Below are 21,646 nucleotides of genomic sequence, written 5' to 3'. Positions count from 1 at the left end.
TGGCCATCTACAGAGACGTTGCCCAGGGAACACCTGGATGTGTTAGCTGGAAGGCTTCTCTAATCTCCTCACAAGCTAGATTGAGCCATAGCAGCTAAAATTATGGATTAATTCTACAGTTTAGATGCACCATGAGATATAAGGACTCTAGCATATACTAAAAAAAATGACTCTGTACTTGGGCTAACAACTCTTCCTTATCCGTTATTTCTAAAAGCAGTGACATTATGTCATTTCCATGGAGAGCCAGTTTGGTTAGCTGCCATTTTTGTCTCTCCTCGAATGCTGTGGAAACTGTATATTTGTTAAACCATTGAATTTCCTACATGCCAATAAATAAAAACTTTTGTGTGAATAGAAGCAAAAGTATATTTCAGTGGTCGCTTATTTCTGATAGTGACCACTTCCTTTCCCACAATCCTACAGAATGGCATCTTAGCCATTTAGGAAAAGATGAAATAGCAAGCATCAGACACCGTTTCAGTTATTACCATCTCCTGGTGCTGCTACCCTTGGCTAAATATAAATGGCTAAAATGAAACGAAATTCTAAATTCACCTTCAGGTCGGTTTTAAAAGGTAAATGCTGAATGGCTTTCATACAAAAGTTTGTATAAATATGGTAAAACCTGTAAATTAAGAGATCTGAGCCTAGGAACAATACAGAAGAGCAGTGATAGAGATTATGGAAAACAACAAAGACTTTGACATCTAGTTGAACATCCCTATCTAAAATGCTTGGCAACAGAGGTATTCAAGATTTGGGAAATTTTTTTCCAGATTTTGAAATATTTGCATATACCTAATAAAATATCTTGGGAAGGAGACCTAGGACTAAATACAAAATTCATTTGTTTCATGTATACCTTATATACATAGCTAGAAGATAATTTTGCATGCAATGTTTTTAATAATTTTTGTACATGAAGCAAAGTTTGTGTATATTGAAAGCAAAAAATGTCACTATATCAGCCACCCAAATTGAGAAGTTTGGAGTACTTTGTGATAAGGGATGCTCAATTTGCAGTTCTGGATGCATTTTAAGATTCTATAATGTTAGCATATATGAAATTCAAGCCAAAATGAGGCACACAGTTTCAACTATGGGAATTTATAATCATTCATTTTTTTAAAAAATCTGTATTTTATTTCAAACTCGCCTTTATTTGCAGGGAACTTGTGTTTTTTTGTGTGCATGTCAATATAAAAAATTGTGCCATGCCATTTTAAAAGGAACATATCAATTTATTCCAGATTAACTGTCCATCAAAGCAGTGCGTTAATTCTTCAATATGTACATGCAAATCTATCTGTAAGCACTTGCTAGTGACTCTCAGCAAATATAGGCTCCTTATTTTATAATTGGATGCCTGAAGTAAGCATGCTTATAAAAACTGACAAACCTAATAGATCTGAAGCAGGCTGCTGAAGTTTCATTACTTTAGTAATCTGAACCTCTGACCTTCTAGATAGAGGTAATGCAATCTGGCTTCATTTTCATTCTTACTGCAGAAATTTCCTAGATATCTGTTTATGAATGCAAAGGTTAAACATCAAGTGAGGGTCATTAGAGCAAACCTTCGTTTATTCTTCTTTCATTGCTGAAATACACTACATGAGGCAGACTAAGCAATCTACCTTCTCCCAAATGTTTCTATTTAGTAATAAGTCTATAATGTCCACATGCACACATGCATATACAATAATTTGACCGTTTGAAAGTAACTTTCTTGCATGCCTTTGCTATTGTTGGGACCTACAGTAAAATACTGAATATTGTGAAGTATAGATCGTGCTAATCACAATATAGCAATTGATAAAAATGTAAAGTCCTTTTTTGATGATATATTATTGCAAACTTGAAGTATGGCATGTGAGAAGAATGGAATTTTATTAGCAGGCCTTCTTTCCTTCCCTTGCAGGATTTTAACTAGGAGTACTGAGCAACCTTTGCATGCATAACTATTGTATGAAATATAATCTTTTTGTATGAGCAGGAAAACTGCATCTCTCATAGTGTTGTAGAACCAGAGAGTTGGAAGGGGCTACATGGGCCATCATGTCCAACCCCTTGTTCAATGCAGAATCTCCAGCTAGAGCAGTGGTTCTCAACCTGTGGTCCCCAGATGTTTTTGGCCTTCAACTCCCAGAAATATCAACAGCTGGTAAACTGGCTGGGAGTTGTAGGCCAAAAACATCTGGGGACCACAGGTTAAGAACCACTGAGCTAGAGCATTCCCAGGAAATAACTCTCCAGGATCTATTGGTTTCATTTCTGTACCAACCCTTACTTTCAAGACATTCTTTCTAATCAAATAAAATCTATTCTTCTGTAACTTCAAACCATTAGACCTCATCATACCCTCTGTGGCAGCAGAGAATAAACTTGTCTCCTCCTCTGTGGCAGTCCTTGAGGTGTTTAAAGAGTGCAGTCATGGCACTTTTCTCTATGGGCCCATCTACACAGCACTGAAAACACAGAAGTTATTGGGTTAAAGGGGAGTAGCAACATGATGATAGCAATAAATACGTGCTGGATAAATACAAGTTTTATCCCAATTCTGGCCAGAAAATGTGCATATTCCCATCACTGTATATCCCTGCACTCAAGGAAAATATGTGATTTCCTTCCCTCCCCCGTGGATACTGCTGCAGCACACTTCCTCTTTTTAAAAGCCTTAAACAGCTGATCAGCTGATTGGGCTGTGAAATGGACACACAGCTGCTTTAAAGGAACTCTACGAAACTCTTTATTTTAAACTTTATAATATTAAACAGAGTTTGAATAAACACTTGGGGAAAGAGAGAAGTGTTTTTTAAAAATTCCTCAGTTGTTCACTGAACCTCATATGCACATATGCAAATCTGCTTATATTTCTATTCGCATGTGCACATATAGTCTAATAGTACATAATGGAGTGATTTTTATTTTTTGAAAACACCTTCCATCAGATGTCCCCCATCCACCCACCATCTTGTTCAGATACAGAGGAAGCCTGTGAGGATGGCGGGTGACCCAAATCTGAAACTGACAAGTCTGTGTGGGTACCTGGATTTTTGTGCTATCTGGAAGCACCATATGCCAAGTTGAGCATGCCCAGCTGCTTCCACCTCTCCTCATATGTTTTGTTCTCCATAACTCTTATCACCCTTATTACACTTATCCAAACCTGCTCCAATTGATTTACATCCTTCTTAAAATGAGATGCTAAGAACTAAACTGAAGACAAGACCTGACCAGCTCACAATACAGTAGGACTATTGCTTTCCTTAACTTGGAAATTATATGTCTATTAATGGAGGTTAAAATAGCACTCACCTTCTTTGCTGCAGCAAATAATAATAATAATAATAATAATAATAATAATAATAATAATATATCATTATTATTATTATTATTATTATTATTATTATTATTATTATCTTGAGGAGTGAGGTTGAATGGGCATTGCTAATATCAAGGCAGCAGGAGACGACGGGATCCCAGCTGAGTTGTTTAAAATCTTGAAAGACGATGCTGTCAAGGTGATGCATGCCATATGCCAGCAAATATGGAAAACACAAGCATGGCCATCAATTTATCAATTTATATCCCCATACCAAAAAAAGGAAATGCCAAAGAATGCTCAAACTTTTGTACAGTGGCACTTATTTCACATGCCAGTAAGGTAATGCTCAAGATCCTACAAAGCAGACTCCAGAAATACATGGAGCGAGAATTGCCAGATGTACAAGCTGGGTTTAGAAAAGGCAGAGGAACAAGAGACCAAATTGCCAATATCCGCTGGATAATGGAGGAAGGTAGGTAGTTTCAGAAAAACATCTATTTCTGCTTTATTGACTATTCTAAAGCCTTCGACTGTGTGGACCATAATAAATTGTGGCAAGTTCTTGGTGTTATGGGGATACCAAGTCACCTTGTCTGTCTCCTAAGAAATCTGTATAAAGACCAAGTAGCCATAGTAAGAACAGACCACAGAACAACAGACTGGTTCAAGATTGGGAAAGGAGTACGGCAGGGCTGTATACTTTCATCCTACCTATTCAACTTAGAATCATAGAATAGTAGAGTTGGAAGAGACCTCATGGGCCATCCAGTCCAACCCCCTGCCAAGAAGCAGGAAATCGCATTCAAAGCACCCCCGACAGATGGCCATCCAGCCTCTGCTTAAAAGCCTCCAAAGAAGGAGCCTCCACCATACTCTAAAACACATCATGTGACATGCGGGGCTTGACGAATCCAAGGCCAGAGTTAAAACTGCTGGAAGAAACATTAATAACCTTAGATATACAGATGATACCACTCTGATGGCTGAAAGTGAGGAGGAGCTGAGGAGCCTTATCACCAGGGTGAAAGAACAAAGTGCAAAAGCTGGGTTGCAGTTAAACATCAAGAAAACCAAGATTATGGCAACCAGACCGATTGATAACGGGCAAACAGAGGGAGAAAACATGGAGGCATATTTCAAAACTGTTTTGCGAGGTTAGATTTGAATGATTTTTCACCTGAATTTTGGAGAGTTTTTTTGGTGAGATCAAAGGTGTCATAAGGAGACATAAAAGGGAGTCAGCCCATGCATGTTCCCACCTCTGAGACAGAAAGTGTGCAGCAGCAAACACATTTCCTTGCCTCTATCTATGATCTTTTAGATTTTTAAAGTTTCTGGGAGAAATAATAATAGAGAAACTATCGTAGTTCCTCCTTCTATTGGTGCAAGTTTAACAAAGTAGCCTCCTCCCTAGGAGATTACTCCCCAATTCCTCTCCCCTTTGTGAAGCCATGTCATGACCTTGGATCTCATCCCTCTGCGCACAGAATGTTGCAGAAAGAACATGGCATATTACTAATACAGCTTGCAAGGAATCATCAACCTAATGCCAGAAGCTTTTGAACAGTATTATTTTTCCCTTTTGTTTTCAGTGCTTCTTTTCTCAACAGTTAATTAATTTTTGTAGCTCAGCAAGATTTACAAGGAGGTATTGAATATTACATCCTCTCCTGGAATGACTCTGCTCATGACAACTCCATGAAAATCCCTGCTGGTGTAAACCATGCTGTCATTGATGACTTGCATCCTAATACAGAGTATCAGATTTTGCTTCACATTTTCAATGGAGTTCACAGCATCACAAGTGAGGCAGTGCATGTGACTACACTAGATGGAGGTAGGTTTAGTTCTGGATGCAATCTGGCTTAACATCTGAGAATGAGATGGATTGATTTCTGTTAAGGTTGAGATCAGTCTTCCTTCCATTATGAAATTTCCGGTATAAAAGGGAAAGGGGGACTGAAACGTTGAAACACTTAAGTGCTGGTTATCATCAAAAGGTCCCACTGAGACAGCAACACAAAGCTCTAATAGCGGATATTAACCCACTTTGTGGGTTGCCCTGGCTTGTTTACTACTATCTGCATACTCTGTTTGGAGCTGAGTTTATATCAATTAATAGAGGGATTTTTAAAAAGCAATTAATATGGAAGGGAGGGTTAATGGGTGGAGAAATTTGCTTTATGAACCATCATGCTTTTGACATGACAGTCAACTTTCCGGCCATTCCTGAGTCACCAAAAATGTAGTATGTCAATCCAACCTAGATAGAATTTCCCTATGACTCATTTCCAAGTCAGTTAGCAAGCCAGAGGGAGGGAGGGAGAGGGGGGAAGGAAAGCAACTTGTGAATCTGAAATGTGTTTGGAATGGCCTTTCTAATCTTTTTGGCTTTATAAAGTCTCATTATAAACATTATAATATCATTACCTCAGAAGCAAGTGTTCCAGGTCATTAGCAAAGCACTTTAAGTGGGAATTGCATTTTTTTTGCAATGCCAAAGGTCAGCCCCCTTTTGTTTATAAAATAGAGCTGGCTGCCAGTGCCATTTTTCAACTGGTTAAGATGAACTTACCAGGCAAAAATAGGTTCTTCCCATAGTCCTTTCTGACAAGCTTAAATAATTTGTGTAATTTAACGCCAAGGAAGATTTTTAATAAATAAATAAATGTACAGCGTTGTCATTATCTACAGTAATCAACGTTCAAATCCATTTACATAATAATAGTACTGCTCATTGCTTCCCATTGCTCAAGTGACAGGCTAGGGATATGTCACATTTCACCACCAAAGGCGTTCTAGTTTTTGCATTAGAAACAAAATTGTAATTGGGGGGGGGGGGGGGAGAGGTTTAAAGCAGGAGGTAGAATGATGAGGCCATACCATATAATCACAGATGGGGGCCACACTGTATGGGTGGGTAATTTATCATTGCATTTCCCCCAGTCACAGTTGTATGAAAGATGGAAGCAATGTTGGGGGTACGAAATGCTTTACCACCACCTCCCACTGTTTCTAACTGAGAATATAATAAGCCAATTTACGGAGGAATACAGACAGTGATAACTTCATAAGAGGCTAGCAAATAAGCAGCAGACCCTTTACTAAACTCAAATTCTCATCTTCATTTGGTTAAACAAGTGCTTTTACAGAGACAGCTGGAGTTTATTCAGTTTCTTCCTTTGTTTCTAGAGCCGGAGGGCATGTTCCCTCCAGAGGTTGTCATCATCAACAGTACAGCTGTACGTGTCATCTGGACGTCGCCTTCAAACCCAAACGGTGTTGTCACAGAATATTCTGTCTATGTAAATAATAAGCGATACGAGACTGGAATGAAGACACCTGGGTCTTTTCTTTTAGGAGATTTGTCTCCATTCACTATTTATGATATACAGGTTAGAACAACATTTTTTCTCACTATGTACAGGCTAACATGGGAATATAATAAATATGCTCTTGCCTGTGAGTTTATGTCTCTGTGTGTATTACTCTTTTCATATTTCAAGGAAGTTTAATATATATAGAAGCATTCAAATGCAATATTTATATGTGTCCAAGTATTTGTTGGTAGAATTAGATGATTGTGTTGAATAGGATGCTTGTAAAGCTCAATATTTTGAGCAAAATAAACCAATCTGCTTCTAATGGAGTAAAGTGTCAATCACAACAAAAACATCCTGCAGGTTTAACAACTCTGTGATGCAGTTCTCGGCTTTAAAAAGATTTTTTAAAAATCAGGATATGTTTTAATTGCATTTCTAACACATTTATTTCTATGTGTTTGTTTTCTGAGAAACTATTTTAAATATGTATTTAAGACAGAGGTTTGGGCAGACCAAAAAGAAATGACAAGTTAATGTGGAAATGAAATGGAGACACATACATGGAAGAATATTTACATGGACCAGAAATGGTCTGATGTATTCATCATCTTTAATTTTACAGATGAACTGAAAATTCTGTATAGATAGAGATAAAAAGAGCTTAATATTTTTAAATCTTTGTGTGTACAAATGAAGGAAGCCCACAAGCAATGTTTATTTTTGGGCTGCACTATGCATTCCTATATTCTCTTTTAAGGACATCAAAACCACATTTCTTCTGATCCTGTGATGCTAACTTACAGTATATATTACAGAGACACAAAGATCCTACTCCTTCTCATTAAACCAAAATTGCAATTGTTTTAGAAACATCAGGCATGCATAATACATCAACCCAGAGAAATAATGATATTGCATTCGTTAGCCTTTTATCATCTTTTTCCTCCTCCCTCCCCTTTGTGGAATAGACTGATTTCAGCCAAGAGAATCCTGGTCTTTTAAAAATACTATTAATATTTAAAACCTTTCATTTTCCTCATGCCCCTTCTATTTTTCCTTCCTTTTAGACTTTCCCCAAAACCTATATCCAATTCTCAGATTTTGTGCTCATCAAAAAATATATAAGTATTTTTCCCATAATTCAATTATATTTATTTGTAGAATAATAGGATGCGTTAATTCCAATTTTCTCCATTTTATTTGTCTCACTGACTTGTCTTAGTTTGAATTATGCATGGAGAGGTTGAAACAGTAATCATGTATACTTTGTCCTAAAATTTGCATCCAGTTGCAATGTGCCATAAATAAACGTCACCCAGAGGCACACCATAACAGATTTCTATGTTCCAACCCCTCTGCTGCAGCGATCCACCAACCCCCATGAATACATGTGTGACTTTCCTGTTCCTACATAGAAACACATTTGTCTTCCTTCAGCAGTAATGCACATTCTGAGCACTTTCTCACTTTGGGGGCATTCATATTAATTTACCGTAGGCACGTTATGTGTCCTGCAATATTTATCAGTTTGTTCTTCAGCTTCTCCTATTTCGGTATTAGCAGCAAGATCGTGGCACTCAGTTACAAGGTAATATCAAAAGGTTTAATTGTTTTTTAAAAATAAATTCTGTCTGTTCATGCTACATCCTCTACTTGCTAAAAGATATCTAGATTTGTGTTCACCTTGCCTTTTGTCATCAGTTGCAGGCAGCTGTCAATTTATACTCTGCTAATGCAAAGGTGACATTATTTGTCTTCCTTGGAAGCTATTTAAAGTTCTCCTAAGAACTCAGGGAGTTGTATTTTGTCTCTCATCTTTAAAGTTCATCAAACATTAATACATTAGTGTGACAGTTAATTATTTGTTTTTTTTTCTTTTAAGGAAGTTAAATAGGGCTGGTAGATTCAGAAATGTGAGCTAATGTGTACCTTCATTTGAAATACGTCCTTTATGGGCTTTTCCATATTGCATATACTCAGAATGTAAGCCATCTAACTTTGATGGGCATGTAATCCTCCAAACTTGTAAACAACAATCCCTGATGGATGACAGTTGTGATGATAGAGCTTTGGGCAACAAACCAGGACTTTTCATACTACAGAATTTGTAGTTTAGGAAGGGCTATTGAGAATTCTAAGCCAAAGACCTGTAGTGCCTCTCAAAACTACAAGATTCCATTGGATGTAGCCATGGCAGTTAAAGTGGAGTAATGATGCTATAGTTGTGTAGTGTGAAAGGACCCTCAATACTGTTCATGAGAAGTTCCCATCCAGTCTGCCAGTTAAACCTTTTATTAGAATAGAAATAAGTGGTGCCTTGCCCTCACTTTAATACTGTTAGAAAACCTTTAAAAAATGGTTACCATACAAGATGTGAAACCTTTCCCAATGTTTCAACCTTTTGTATTAAAAATACACACTATGAACATATTTTAAAAGTTTCATTTTGCATCAGTGGAAACTTTTAAAAGCCCCTTTTTGCATTCTGGGTCAAAACATCACCCATGACATTCTTACAAAGAAGCAAATAAAACGTGGGCCAGACAATGCTAGTCTTAGGTGAATTGAGAACTGGTTAATTTGCCGAACTGGTTAATTTGCTCCCCTTCATCTGTGAGAAAAGTGACCACTGGGGTGCCATAGGGTTTTGTCTTGGTTCTGTCCAATGATATTCAACATTTTTGTCAATAACTTGGATGACGCAATAGAGGTAATGCTTATCAGATTTGTAGAAGGCACCAAATACCACTGAATCGGACTCCAAAATGACCTTAACAGATTAGATAGCTGCACCAAAACTTAAAAAAATGAATTTTATCAGGGAGAAATGTTAGGTAGGTACTACACTTAGGCAGAAAAAAATAAATTCACAGATATAGGATGTGTGGCTTGAAAACTATATATGTGAAAGGAGTCTTATTAGGCCACATAGTGTCTAGATCAAGGGAAGTAACAGTGCCACTCTATTCTGCTTTGGTTAGACCTCATCTGGAATACGTTGTCTAGTTCTTGGTGCCACACTTCAAGAGGATGTTGATAAGCTGGAAGTTGTCCAAGGAGGATGACAAAAATGAGAAAACATTTAGAAGCCAAGCAAAATAAGGAGCAGTTTAGCCAGCTTGAAAAAGGGAAGGTTGAGAGAGAACAGGATAGCAATGTTTAAATATTTGAAAGGATGGACACTGAGAAAGGGGGTGTCAGTTGTTTTCTGCATCTGCAGAGATTAGGATATGGAACAATGAACTCAAATTGCAGGAAAAGAGATCCCACCTAACAATAGGGAAACCGGGGTTGTTGTATGTTTTCCGGGATGTATGGCCATGTTCCAGAAGTAGGGAAAACCCCCTTACTGTAAGAGCTGTTCAACAGTGGAATATGCTGCCATGGACTGTGGTGGAGTCTCCTTGTCTGTACAGAGGTTGGATCAGGAATGCTTTTATTGTGTGTTCCTGCATAGCAGGGGTTTGGACTGGCTAGCCCTTGTGGACTCTTCTTATTCTATAATTCTATGATTTGGATCATGCCAGGTGTGCTTAGGATTAGTGAGAATAATGTTAGCAGGACATGGAGGACAAATAATTCTATGATACCATAAAGACTGACACTTTTAGGTCTTAATTTTATTGTTAGTTGCAAATAGAGCTATTGAATAAATTGGATTTACCTAGGTGTTGAATGTTAGTTATCCTGATTAATCCTCTGCCTTGTTTGATTTAACCCTGAGATAACTTGGCTAAATAATTGCACTGAGATGCATTGGTGTATCTCAGTGGTTGAGAACACAAAATAATTAGAAAGTGACAGTAATTCTTTCTCCCAGTCAGCCACATCACCACAAATAAATGAATAAACTTTATCTATATCCCGCCCCCTCTCCACAAAGGGACTCGCTCAGTAGTAACTAGAAATGATGATCAGGTTTACTGCAAGCCACGTTTAGTCATTTTTAGCCAGTTATGGGAGGGGTTGTTTTGGGATGGAAAGGCTGGGAACAATATTTGTCGCTTAAGCTACATCCCCCCCCAAATATGTAGGACTTTGGCTGGCCTTTTAAACAGTCAGAGGTGGAGCAAAACCTACATGGGACCCTCCAAAAGCCATAGGTAACCCATGACCTGCAAGTTTCCTGCCCTGGTTATATCATTTTATGCTCAACATAACTCTATGTAATAGATAAGGAGATATTAGGCCAGATCAGATTTTATAGTTTGCTCAGATAGCTTTTCTAAAACAGAATAAGGTATCTGATGTCTTGACTCAAAACCCGTAAGATAGCCATATCAAGGGTCCATACTATTACCAGAAGAGGAGCAATCTAATTTCTAGCCTATTCCTTTCTGTGTCAGATGCATCCCAGGCTAGTTAACTGTGAAAAAAGTAGATGCCTTGTAACATTAGGTTGTAGTGCACAAACCTGGATTATCATGCTTATCCAGATTGTCCACAGCATGGTAAATAAGAGTTCCTACAGCAAATAATGTCAGGCTGGAAGGTATAACAGTATTTATCTACAATATGATGGAAGCTCCTGTCATCATCAGTATGATGGAAACTCCTGTCATCATACTGAACTTTGAACTCAACGGGAGTCTTACTTTAGCATCAGTTATAAAACTGTTTTTCTTCCTATTGTAGGTTGAAGTGTGCACAGTATATGCCTGTGTGATAAGTAATGGAACGCAAATTACAACTGTGGAAGATGAACCAAAAGAGCTATCAGCACCACAGATTCATGTTATTGGTCCAAGGTATTGAATCTTCCATTTTGCCTTAAAGCAGGAGCTCAGAATGATCAAAGAAATGAACAATACCTGTGTGTGTTTGTGTATATCTGTCTGTCTGTCTATCTGTCAATCCATCCATCCATCATTTGAAAAACCTCCTTTACTAAATTAGAATATTGTTCTGCCTAGTCTCATTTGTATTTCACAATTAATATGCTATGGATAAATTTTATCTGCTATGAATCCATCCTGTTGAATCTTGAGAACTGCCATTTAGAAAGAAATATTTAGAAATCTCTTCTGGAGAGCTCTGCTGCTTCACCAAACTGCAAACCACAGAATTCCACAGGATGCAACCATGTCAGTTAAAGCTGGAATCAAGTTGCTATAATTGTGTCATGTAAAAGGGTCTCAGTATGACATAATCAGTCTGGAAGTGTCTCTTGAGGAATCCCAAGGTTCTTTATAGCCCAAAGGAAAAAATGTCAAGAGACTGACATTCCAGCAGTAGAAAAATGTGTTCTATCACTAAAGCATAGATTAGATGGGGTGAAATTTTCATTTCAGGTTGTGCTTTAAAGGAATGTGGCAAAATTAGCAACTTTATTCATATTTCACCCGATTATAAAATAACTCAGCTATGGAGAAAGCAAACCCACCAAATTTGTCCATTCATCTCCAGTGTCACGACCCAGGCTACAGAGCACCAATAACCATACGCAGAGGCCAGATTCTATCTAATATCTTTATTAAGGAAATATATAAAGTTAGTAAAAGCAAATGTAAAAGTTAGTCCAGAAGCAGACCTTTCAGGAAAGGTCAAAATTAGTCCAAAGAAACAATGTCCAATATGAAATATTAAGGTCCAAAGTTGTAATCCAATAACCGAAACACTCACTTTGCCAGGCAAAGTGAGGGGAGATGACAAGGTCCTTTAGTCCATGAACTTGAGCAAGGCTAGGAAATAACTTGATACTTGAAACAAGGCTTGAATCGTGGAACAAGGTAACGAGGAACAAGAACAAGGTAACGAGGAACAAGAACAAGGTAACGAGGAACAAGAACAAGGTAACGAGGAACAAGAACAAGGTCCGTGGAATAACTTGGTAAAATCCGTGAAACAAGGCAAGGTTTAGTCCTGGGAAACAAGGCAAGGTCCGTAGGTAAACAAAGGCTGGGAAGCAGGAGCGAAGGCAGGAAACAAGGACAAGGCTTGAGCAGGAACGAGGCTTGAAACGGAGCGCGCTGTCCAGACACAACTCGCTCCGGAGGCTGACGAATTGACTCCGCAAAGTTACTCCGCGGGTAAAACACCTATATAGAGTCTAACTTTCCCGCCGAGAGCAGTTCTCTGGGAACCAGAAACGAAAGCTAATCTCTGAGACCAGATGTTTGACTCCTTAAAGATTCTCATGGAAAGCAGGCTTAATTGGCAAATTCTTAGCAATTATTCTCGCACTCCTGCGCGAGGCTGCTTCCAAACCTCTCTGTTGTTTACAAAACTCATGGCGAGAAAACACTGGAGATGTAGCCTCAGTATTTGTTTGACATACTTCTGGAACATAATCCTCTTGCAGGTGCAAGGTTCCCAGATCTGGCTGGGAAGAATCTGTCTGGGAAGAATCCAGTTCTGACTGGGAAGGTAAAAAACCCAAGTTTTCTTCTTCATCAGGCATCACAATGTCATGAGCAGGACTACAAGGCCCATGGGTCATCACACTATCCCCCTCCTCAAGCCCCCTCCCAAACTGGGACTCTCTCCCCGAGGCGCGAGGTCGTGGCTTGGCGGGATAGGTCTGATGGAAGCGACGGGTTAGATCAGGAGCGTGAACTGTGGAAGCGTCTTCCCAAGAGCGTTCCTCAGGGCCAAAACCCACCCAGTCAATGAGATATTGCAGGCGGCGGCGGTGAAAGCGAGAATCCAAAATGTCCTGAACCTCGAACTCGTCCTCCCCATCCACCAAAATAGGGACGGGGGCCGGCCGGTCTACATCTGGCCGCACACCATCCGCCGGAAGGAGCAGGGAGCGGTGAAACACTGGGTGAATGCGCATTGAGCGCGGAAGTTGGAGTTTGAAAGTCACGGGGTTAAGTTGCGCCACCACTGGATAGGGGCCAATGAAACGGGCATCTAACTTCCGGCAAGGGCGATGGGAGGGCAAAAAGCGAGTGGACAGAAAAACCCGATCTCCTACCTTGATTTCGGGGCCCGGCTGGCGATGTTTGTCCGCGTGACGTTTATAGTCCTCCTTGGCTTGTTCCAGTTGCTGGAGCAAAAGTTGTTGCACCGCTGTGAGTTCCTGCAGCCAATCTTCTGCTGCGGGAACTTCTGAAGTTTCAATGACAGGGGGAAAGAAACGTGGATGGAAGCCGTAGTTTGCAAAGAACGGCGTTTCTTTTGTAGAAGCCTGGACTCCATTGTTGTAGGCAAATTCCGACAGTGGTAACAGAGAAGCCCAATTGTCCTGTTGGTAGTTTACATAACAGCGAAGGTACTGTTCCAAAGTGGCATTGGTGCGCTCCGTTTGCCCATCCGTTTGGGGATGATGAGCTGAAGATAAACGAGAGTCTATGCCCAATAGTTTTTGTAGTGCCTTCCAGAAACGAGAGGTGAATTGGGATCCACGGTCTGTGACCAAACTCTTGGGCAATCCATGTAGTCTGAAAACATGTTGGAGGAATAAATCTGCAGTCTCTTTGGCCGTGGGAAGACCTTCACAGGGAATGAAATGGGCTAACTTGGTGAAAAGGTCCACCACCACTAGGATCGTGGTGAATCCACAGGAAGGTGGTAAGTCAGTGATAAAATCCGCAGAAATTATTTCCCATGGGCGAGATGGGTTAGGAAGGGGGTGTAGAAGCCCTGAGGGCTTCTCCCTTCTTATCTTGGAGCGCTGGCATACTGGGCAGGTGTTAACATATTTTTCCACATCCTTGCGGATCTTGGGCCACCAGAAATCTCTTAGGATCAAATGCATGGTTTTAAATAGTCCGAAATGCCCTGCTGGTTTGCAGTCATGACACAGACGAAGTGCTTTTTCCCTGCCCGGTCCGGGTGGGATATAAACATGATTTCTATAGCAAAGCAGTCCATCTTTAAGCGAAAAGGGAAAATGCAGACCTTGACGAAGTTGGTCCTGCGCCCAGGCATCTGCTTGCTGACTAGCCCTGATTTCTTGAGCACAGATGGGCCCTGGAGTAGAGGGAGTTGAATCAATGGGAGTGGATTTGGTGTTCCCCACTGTGAGCGTGGCAAAGTTCTCGGGTTGTAGTAGTTGGGATTCAAAGGTCTCCTTGCGTCCTGCAGCGTATTCCGGTTTACGTGACAGGGCGTCTGCTTGCTTGGTTTGGGCTGGGGTCACATAATGAATCTGGAAGTTGAAACGTTCAAAGAATAAAGCCCAACGTTGCTGCCTCTGATTTAGCTTGCGGGCAGTTCTTAGATGTTCTAGATTCCGATGATCAGTGTGGACTTCAATGGGAAATTTGGCCCCTTCTAGCCAATGTCTCCAAGTTTCAAAAGCTGCCTTTATGGCTAATAGTTCTTTTTCCCAAATGGTATAGTTCCTCTCTGGTGCGGTTAGTTGACGAGAATAATAGGCACAAGGATGAAGGTGATCTCCCACCGGTTGTAGGAGCACAGCCCCAATTGCCACATCAGAGGCGTCCGCTTGCACCACAAAAAGGGTTTCAGGATCTGGATGCTGAAGGATTGGCTGGGATGTGAATAATTTCTTTAGTTGCTGGAACCCTTTCTCTGCTTGATCAGTCCAGCGGAAGGGCTGTTTTCCACGGATGCAGCTAGTGATTGGGTCAGACCAGCGGGCAAAATCTGGAATGAACTTACGGTAATAGTTCGCGAACCCCAAGAATCGCTGCACCTCCTTCTTGTTAGTTGGCGCCCGCCATTCCAATACTGCTGAAACCTTGGCTGGATCCATGGAGAGCCCTAGAGGCGAGATACGGTATCCAAGGAAATCTACCTCTTGTAGATCAAAAGCGCATTTTTCTAGCTTGGCATAAAGTCCATGATCCCGCAATCGTTGCAACACCATTTTGACGTGGTTCTCATGTTCTGATTGTGATCTAGAAAACACCAAAAAATCGTCCAGGTAGATTATCAAGAACCTATCTAGATAGTCCTGGAAAATGTCATTGACAAAATGCTGGAACGTTGCGGGAGCTCCGCATAATCCATAATTCATAACTCGGGACTCGAATAATCCGAATTTAGTCTGGAAGGCGGTCTTCCACTCGTCCCCTTCTCTGATGCGAACTAAGTTGTAAGCTCCCCGAAGATCCAGCTTGGTGTAAACCTTGGCTCCTCGAAGTCGGTCTAGTAGATCCGAGATTAAGGGCAGGGGATAGCTGTTCCGCTTGGTGATATTATTCAATGCTCTGTAGTCCACCACCAAGCGTAATTCCCCTGACTTCTTCTTCACAAACATCACTGGGGAGGCGGCTGGGGATTGAGAGGGTCTGATGAATCCCTTGCGAAGGTTTGTCTCTATGAATTCCCTGAGAGCTTCTTGCTCTGGTTCAGTCAGGGAGTAGAGATGCCCTCGCGGGATCGGGGCCCCCTCCACCAAGTCAATGGCACAGTCATAAGGTCTATGTGGGGGTAATTTTTCGGCTTCTTTTTCATTGAATACATCCCAATACTCGGAGTACTTCTTTGGCAAGGTGATAATGGGCTCGGTGTCTGTGGCATGGCAGACCTTGGCTACGAGGCAATGGTTTTGGCAGTACTTTGAAGCAAACTGCAGTTCTCTGTTGGACCAGGAGATGCTTGGGTCGTGAAGTGTCAGCCATGGAATCCCCAAAATCACAGGGAAATGGGGAACCTCAGTAACAAAGAAGGAAATCTCTTCCATATGTTCCCTTATCCACATCCTGGTGGGTTCCGACCACTGGCTTACGGGGCCCGTCTTGAGAGGGCGGCCATCGATGGCTTGCACCACACGGGCATTCTTGAAGTCATGATATTGTAATCCCAGAGAGTCGGCATACTCTCTATCAATGAAATTGTTGGTAGCTCCTGAGTCTATCATGGCGTGGATCATGACGGGTCCCTTTTTTGCTGACCATAAGGTGACCACTAGAAGGAACAGGACCCCGGTTGGCGGCTCTTGAATGGGTTTCTTGACCGGGTTGGCGAGCCTCTCTACGCCCGGTCGTTGGCTTCCCCCGCCGGCTGTGTGCCAGCCGCCTCAGACGTCTTCGTCTCCGTGGAGGACGCCGCCGCAAGACGGGCGGCGGGCTTCCCTTTGGCTGGGCACTCTCTGGCGAAGTGGCCCCCATTCCCGCAATACCAACAGAGATTTAGGCGTTGGCGGCGGGCCTTCTCGGCGGCATCTAATCTGGGACGCACATTGCCCAACTGCATCGGCACCTCCTCGCTCCCTCTGGGGTATGGGGATGGTGGTGGGGGTCTCCACACTGGACGCGGCTGAACGCTGGCGGGAGCGGGGGGTTTTGCCCCAGCTCTACCGCTCTGGCCTCGTACCCACTGCTTCCTGTTGGCAATCATGACTTCAGCCCGTAAACATTGATCGATGAGTGCTTCCAGCGTTTGGGGAGGATCCACCTTGGAGATTTCCTCCAGCATTTCAATGTTGAGACCCTCCCGAAATTGTCCTCTGAGGGCAACATCGTTCCAGCCGGTGTTGTGGGCCAGCACTCGGAACTCGGCTATGTACTGAGACATGGGTCTGTCTCCTTGGAAGAGGCGGCGGAGTTTGTGCCCGGCTGCCTCCAAATTGTCCTCGATTCCCCAGGTCGCCTTAAGGTGGTCCAAGAAATGTTGCGCTGACCTTAGATGTGGGGAGGCTTGGTCGAACAGAGCCGTCGCCCAGTTAGCCGCTGGCCCGTCTAGGAGACTGTAAATCCACGCCACCTTGATGTCTTCCTGGGGAAACTCGGCATCACGGGCCTCTAGATAAGCTTGGCATTGGCGACGGAAAACATGAACCTTAGAAGCTTCTCCAGTAAACTTGGTTGGCAACGCCATGGCCGGAAGACGGATTCCGCGTTCCTTCAAACCCTTTATTTCTCCATCCTGTGCATTGAGCTTATCACGGATTCGGTCCACCTCATCCTTGTCGATGGTGTAGGTAATCGGCTGGCCGCTCGGCCCAGGTACGACTCCGGTAGACATTCTGGCCGAGGTTAATTGGTGCTTAGGGTGGCGGAGTCAAACTGTCACGACCCAGGCTACAGAGCACCAATAACCATACGCAGAGGCCAGATTCTATCTAATATCTTTATTAAGGAAATATATAAAGTTAGTAAAAGCAAATGTAAAAGTTAGTCCAGAAGCAGACCTTTCAGGAAAGGTCAAAATTAGTCCAAAGAAACAATGTCCAATATGAAATATTAAGGTCCAAAGTTGTAATCCAATAACCGAAACACTCACTTTGCCAGGCAAAGTGAGGGGAGATGACAAGGTCCTTTAGTCCATGAACTTGAGCAAGGCTAGGAAATAACTTGATACTTGAAACAAGGCTTGAATCGTGGAACAAGGTAACGAGGAACAAGAACAAGGTAACGAGGAACAAGAACAAGGTAACGAGGAACAAGAACAAGGTCCGTGGAATAACTTGGTAAAATCCGTGAAACAAGGCAAGGTTTAGTCCTGGGAAACAAGGCAAGGTCCGTAGGTAAACAAAGGCTGGGAAGCAGGAGCGAAGGCAGGAAACAAGGACAAGGCTTGAGCAGGAACGAGGCTTGAAACGGAGCGCGCTGTCCAGACACAACTCGCTCCGGAGGCTGACGAATTGACTCCGCAAAGTTACTCCGCGGGTAAAACACCTATATAGAGTCTAACTTTCCCGCCGAGAGCAGTTCTCTGGGAACCAGAAACGAAAGCTAATCTCTGAGACCAGATGTTTGACTCCTTAAAGATTCTCATGGAAAGCAGGCTTAATTGGCAAATTCTTAGCAATTATTCTCGCACTCCTGCGCGAGGCTGCTTCCAAACCTCTCTGTTGTTTACAAAACTCATGGCGAGAAAACACTGGAGATGTAGCCTCAGTATTTGTTTGACATACTTCTGGAACATAATCCTCTTGCAGGTGCAAGGTTCCCAGATCTGGCTGGGAAGAATCTGTCTGGGAAGAATCCAGTTCTGACTGGGAAGGTAAAAAACCCAAGTTTTCTTCTTCATCAGGCATCACAATGTCATGAGCAGGACTACAAGGCCCATGGGTCATCACATCCAGGGTTTGGAGTGCCTCGTTCTTAAAAAGCCTGTGTATTCAGATCTGTTTATGTTGCCACTTCTTTTCTTCTTCAGGTCTCTTCACACATAACACATACATGGCAGCTAGGCACAACATATTGGAAATAGTTATAGGTGTTGAAATTGGCTGATACAGATTGGAGAAAAAATTAATTTGATTTTGAAAAATGTATCATGATTCATAGCTTACACGTTCAGGATGGCAAAAATACTTTACTTAAAGAGAATGTAAAAGAAAGCAAAGTGCTCAAGATCATAGTCCTCACTACCAGGCCTGTATTGTATTTACTGGATGTGCTATTTTGTGCCCGTCTTCACATTTCCTTTATTATAGATACTTTTCACCCCCAAGCAAAATGGTACCAAACTTGGGAGAAAGGGGGGAGAACATGTGAATAGTAACAAATGAAGCCATTTTTAAACAACAACAAAAATCCAAAAATGGCAAAATTTCTGAAAGAAAGGCTATAAATAAGGGGCATCCATTGTCAAGATGTTTCTCAAAGTTACAACAATAAAATAGCCTGTGGTGTGTGTTTATGGAATAGTGTTAATGAGATATTGTTAGAGTATTAATATGGTAAAGAAAACCCTTAGCATTTTTTTTGCACAGATGAGAAACATCTCTTTTAAATAACCCAAAATCTAATGTATGAACACCTATTCAAAAGAGCCTCTTTTACTCTTTGTAATTTTTCTCTGAATTCTGTTGTCTTTGCAAAATGTAATTGCAAAATGTAATTAAGCTTCCTGCATTTATGTCACATGAACAGGCCCAATCAAAGCCTGTTTGATGGTGAGAATTCAAATCTGGAACCTGTACTCCTCCTGGCTTTCATAGATGTAGGTCTTTGTAATATACTAAACACTTCAGCATGTCAGTTTTATTATACACAAACTAAAAATGTCATGACACACAAATGCAGAAAGATAAAAAGTAGTGTACTTTTTTATAAGTGGCTCAGCCAGAAACAGATTTTATAAGTGGCTCAGCCAGAAACAGACTTTTTCCATTGCCTTCCCTTACATGTCATATTATCATCAGCTGTTCTTATATCCCAAAAGAATACTAACTACTGATCGATTGCCCGGACATGTCTGGCTGTGGCCTACACGTGCCCTGGGTAGTTCATTTATTTGCCACGGTGGATTTGCTAGAGTGGAATTTAATCAATAGCTAATTCATTAATTCTGGTCCTTGAGTATGTAGGGACTGTGCCGTATAAAAATGGCTGGCTGGCTAGCTTCAACTTTGATTGAAATATGACAAACACTACAGCTGACAGCTTCAGCAGGTGCTGGCCTGCATATGAAATTTTCTTTTTTATCCCCCATCAAAGAATAGGTTCAAGAGGAAAATAACATATTGTATAAATAAGAAGACATTTCAATATGTATCTGCCAATGGGGAAAAGATTTGACTTTTACAAGAGGGCCACAAGAATGGATAGCAATACCAAACACATCCTGCAACATGTGTGTGTGTGTCCTAAATTATAATTCATATACAGTGTCTATATTTACAGAGATGAGTATTATAAATACATATATTATTTATAAATATTTCAAGTTCTTCATTTTAGTAGCAAGCTTTTGAGAATGAGAAGTGCTCTTTGTTTTAAAATTACTCTCACACACATGAACATGTGTAAGTGTATATATACACATACATATAAATATATAAAATATATTAGATTAAATTAGATTAACAAACATGCACAATTTGAAATTACATATGCCTTTCCACTGCTGTATCAAAGCTGTGGTTGTGTATAGCTTTGGGGAGTGGGGATGTAGCATTTAAGGAATATTATAAGATTGTATCATTATAATCAACACTCCCAATTTGCTTAAAACAAGATGGGTCCCAAGCACTATCTTCCATCCAGCTTTCCCTCCACAGCCCTTATCCCCCATAATAAGCTTATGTATAAACACCTTTCTTTTCCTCTTTAGTCTATTTGAAAACAGTCACAGAAAGTGATGTTGTATCACTCCCAGTCACCTTTTTTAAAGGGACTAAAGAGGAAAATGAATGTTTGGGGAGTGATGCAGGGTTCTGGGGTTGGGTTCTGGGGTTGGTTGTCTTTCTGTGTTTTCACACAATTGCTGCATTTGAATGGAGCAACATTGGCCAAACAACCACTTTAAAAATATATGGGGGAAGAGCTGAAATGTTTGGGGACCACAAGAGTGGCTTGAACTTACCCTTCTAGTACAATTTAGCTTATCAGCCCAGCTAAACGTGTTACTCATCATGCTGAGCACAACTCATCCAGCATGTATTCAATAGGTTTCAGATAACCTATCTGTTTTATTAGGCTACTAAAGCAAGGCTTTTATTCAACCATATATGCTTGTATTTATTAATTAAAATATTTCCATCTCATTCTATATAAAGTGATCTCAGGAGAATACAAGAAAAATCTATGTGTGCTAAGCTCAGACATAAGTAATTACTAGGCATGGGTGAATTAATCGGAATTGGCGTAAATCGGAATAAAATCGTATTTATTCAGATTTGCAAACGGGGTTCCGACACGTATTAGCACTTCGGAATTAGCCTGCGATTATGAAGTGTTGGAGCCCATTCATTCAATGGGCTCGTTATTTTGTTCAGATATATGAGGAAGCATTTTGGATGCAACCAAACTTGGTTGTCAGGGAGGAGCAGCCTAGCCTGGGCTTGCCTCCCTGATCAATCATTGTGCACGTTCATGCAAGGGGAGGGGTTTGGACATCCTCCCTCAAAAGCGTCTGCTGCAAGCCACGAGGCTCATTCTGGGCTGGGGAGTTGGAGGGAGAGGGTGGCTAGGCTTCTTGCCTGTGGCTGCCGGCTGGTCTTTTGCTGCCTAACTGCCTGCCTGGCCTGTTGCTAGAGGAGGCACTGGGGCAGCCATTGAAAGAAGAAGTAAACTCTTAATAAAGAAGAAAAGGCATTTTGGGGGGTGGGGGTGGAAAAGGGGATAGTTTTTTTCTTTTAAAATTCTAAAATAAAGAAATGTTTAATTTTTGAGAAAAAGGGGGTTGG

The 21,646-nt window shown here is 41.3% G+C and overlaps 1 protein-coding gene and 1 long non-coding RNA gene across 3 annotated transcripts in view; one reads left to right on the top strand and one right to left on the bottom strand.

Annotated features, from left to right (window-relative positions):
* Positions 1-21,646, top strand: part of ush2a (usherin) — a 617,513-nt gene that overhangs the window by 408,697 nt on the left and 187,170 nt on the right. The window contains exons 46-48 of the mRNA XM_003216022.4: positions 4,956-5,165; positions 6,521-6,723; positions 11,287-11,399. Of these exons, the coding sequence (XP_003216070.2) occupies positions 4,956-5,165; positions 6,521-6,723; positions 11,287-11,399 (526 nt within the window). The remainder of the gene's footprint in view (positions 1-4,955; positions 5,166-6,520; positions 6,724-11,286; positions 11,400-21,646) is intronic.
* Positions 1-21,646, bottom strand: part of LOC134296645 (uncharacterized) — a 92,452-nt gene that overhangs the window by 10,608 nt on the left and 60,198 nt on the right. The gene's annotated exons all lie outside the window — the stretch shown is intronic.

This window comes from Anolis carolinensis, chromosome 1 (genome assembly GCF_035594765.1).
Source record: "Anolis carolinensis isolate JA03-04 chromosome 1, rAnoCar3.1.pri, whole genome shotgun sequence".
In the NCBI taxonomy this organism is placed as follows: domain Eukaryota; kingdom Metazoa; phylum Chordata; class Lepidosauria; order Squamata; family Dactyloidae; genus Anolis; species Anolis carolinensis.
Note: the sequence above shows the minus strand (reverse complement) of the source record. Positions and strands in the feature narration are given on the sequence as shown.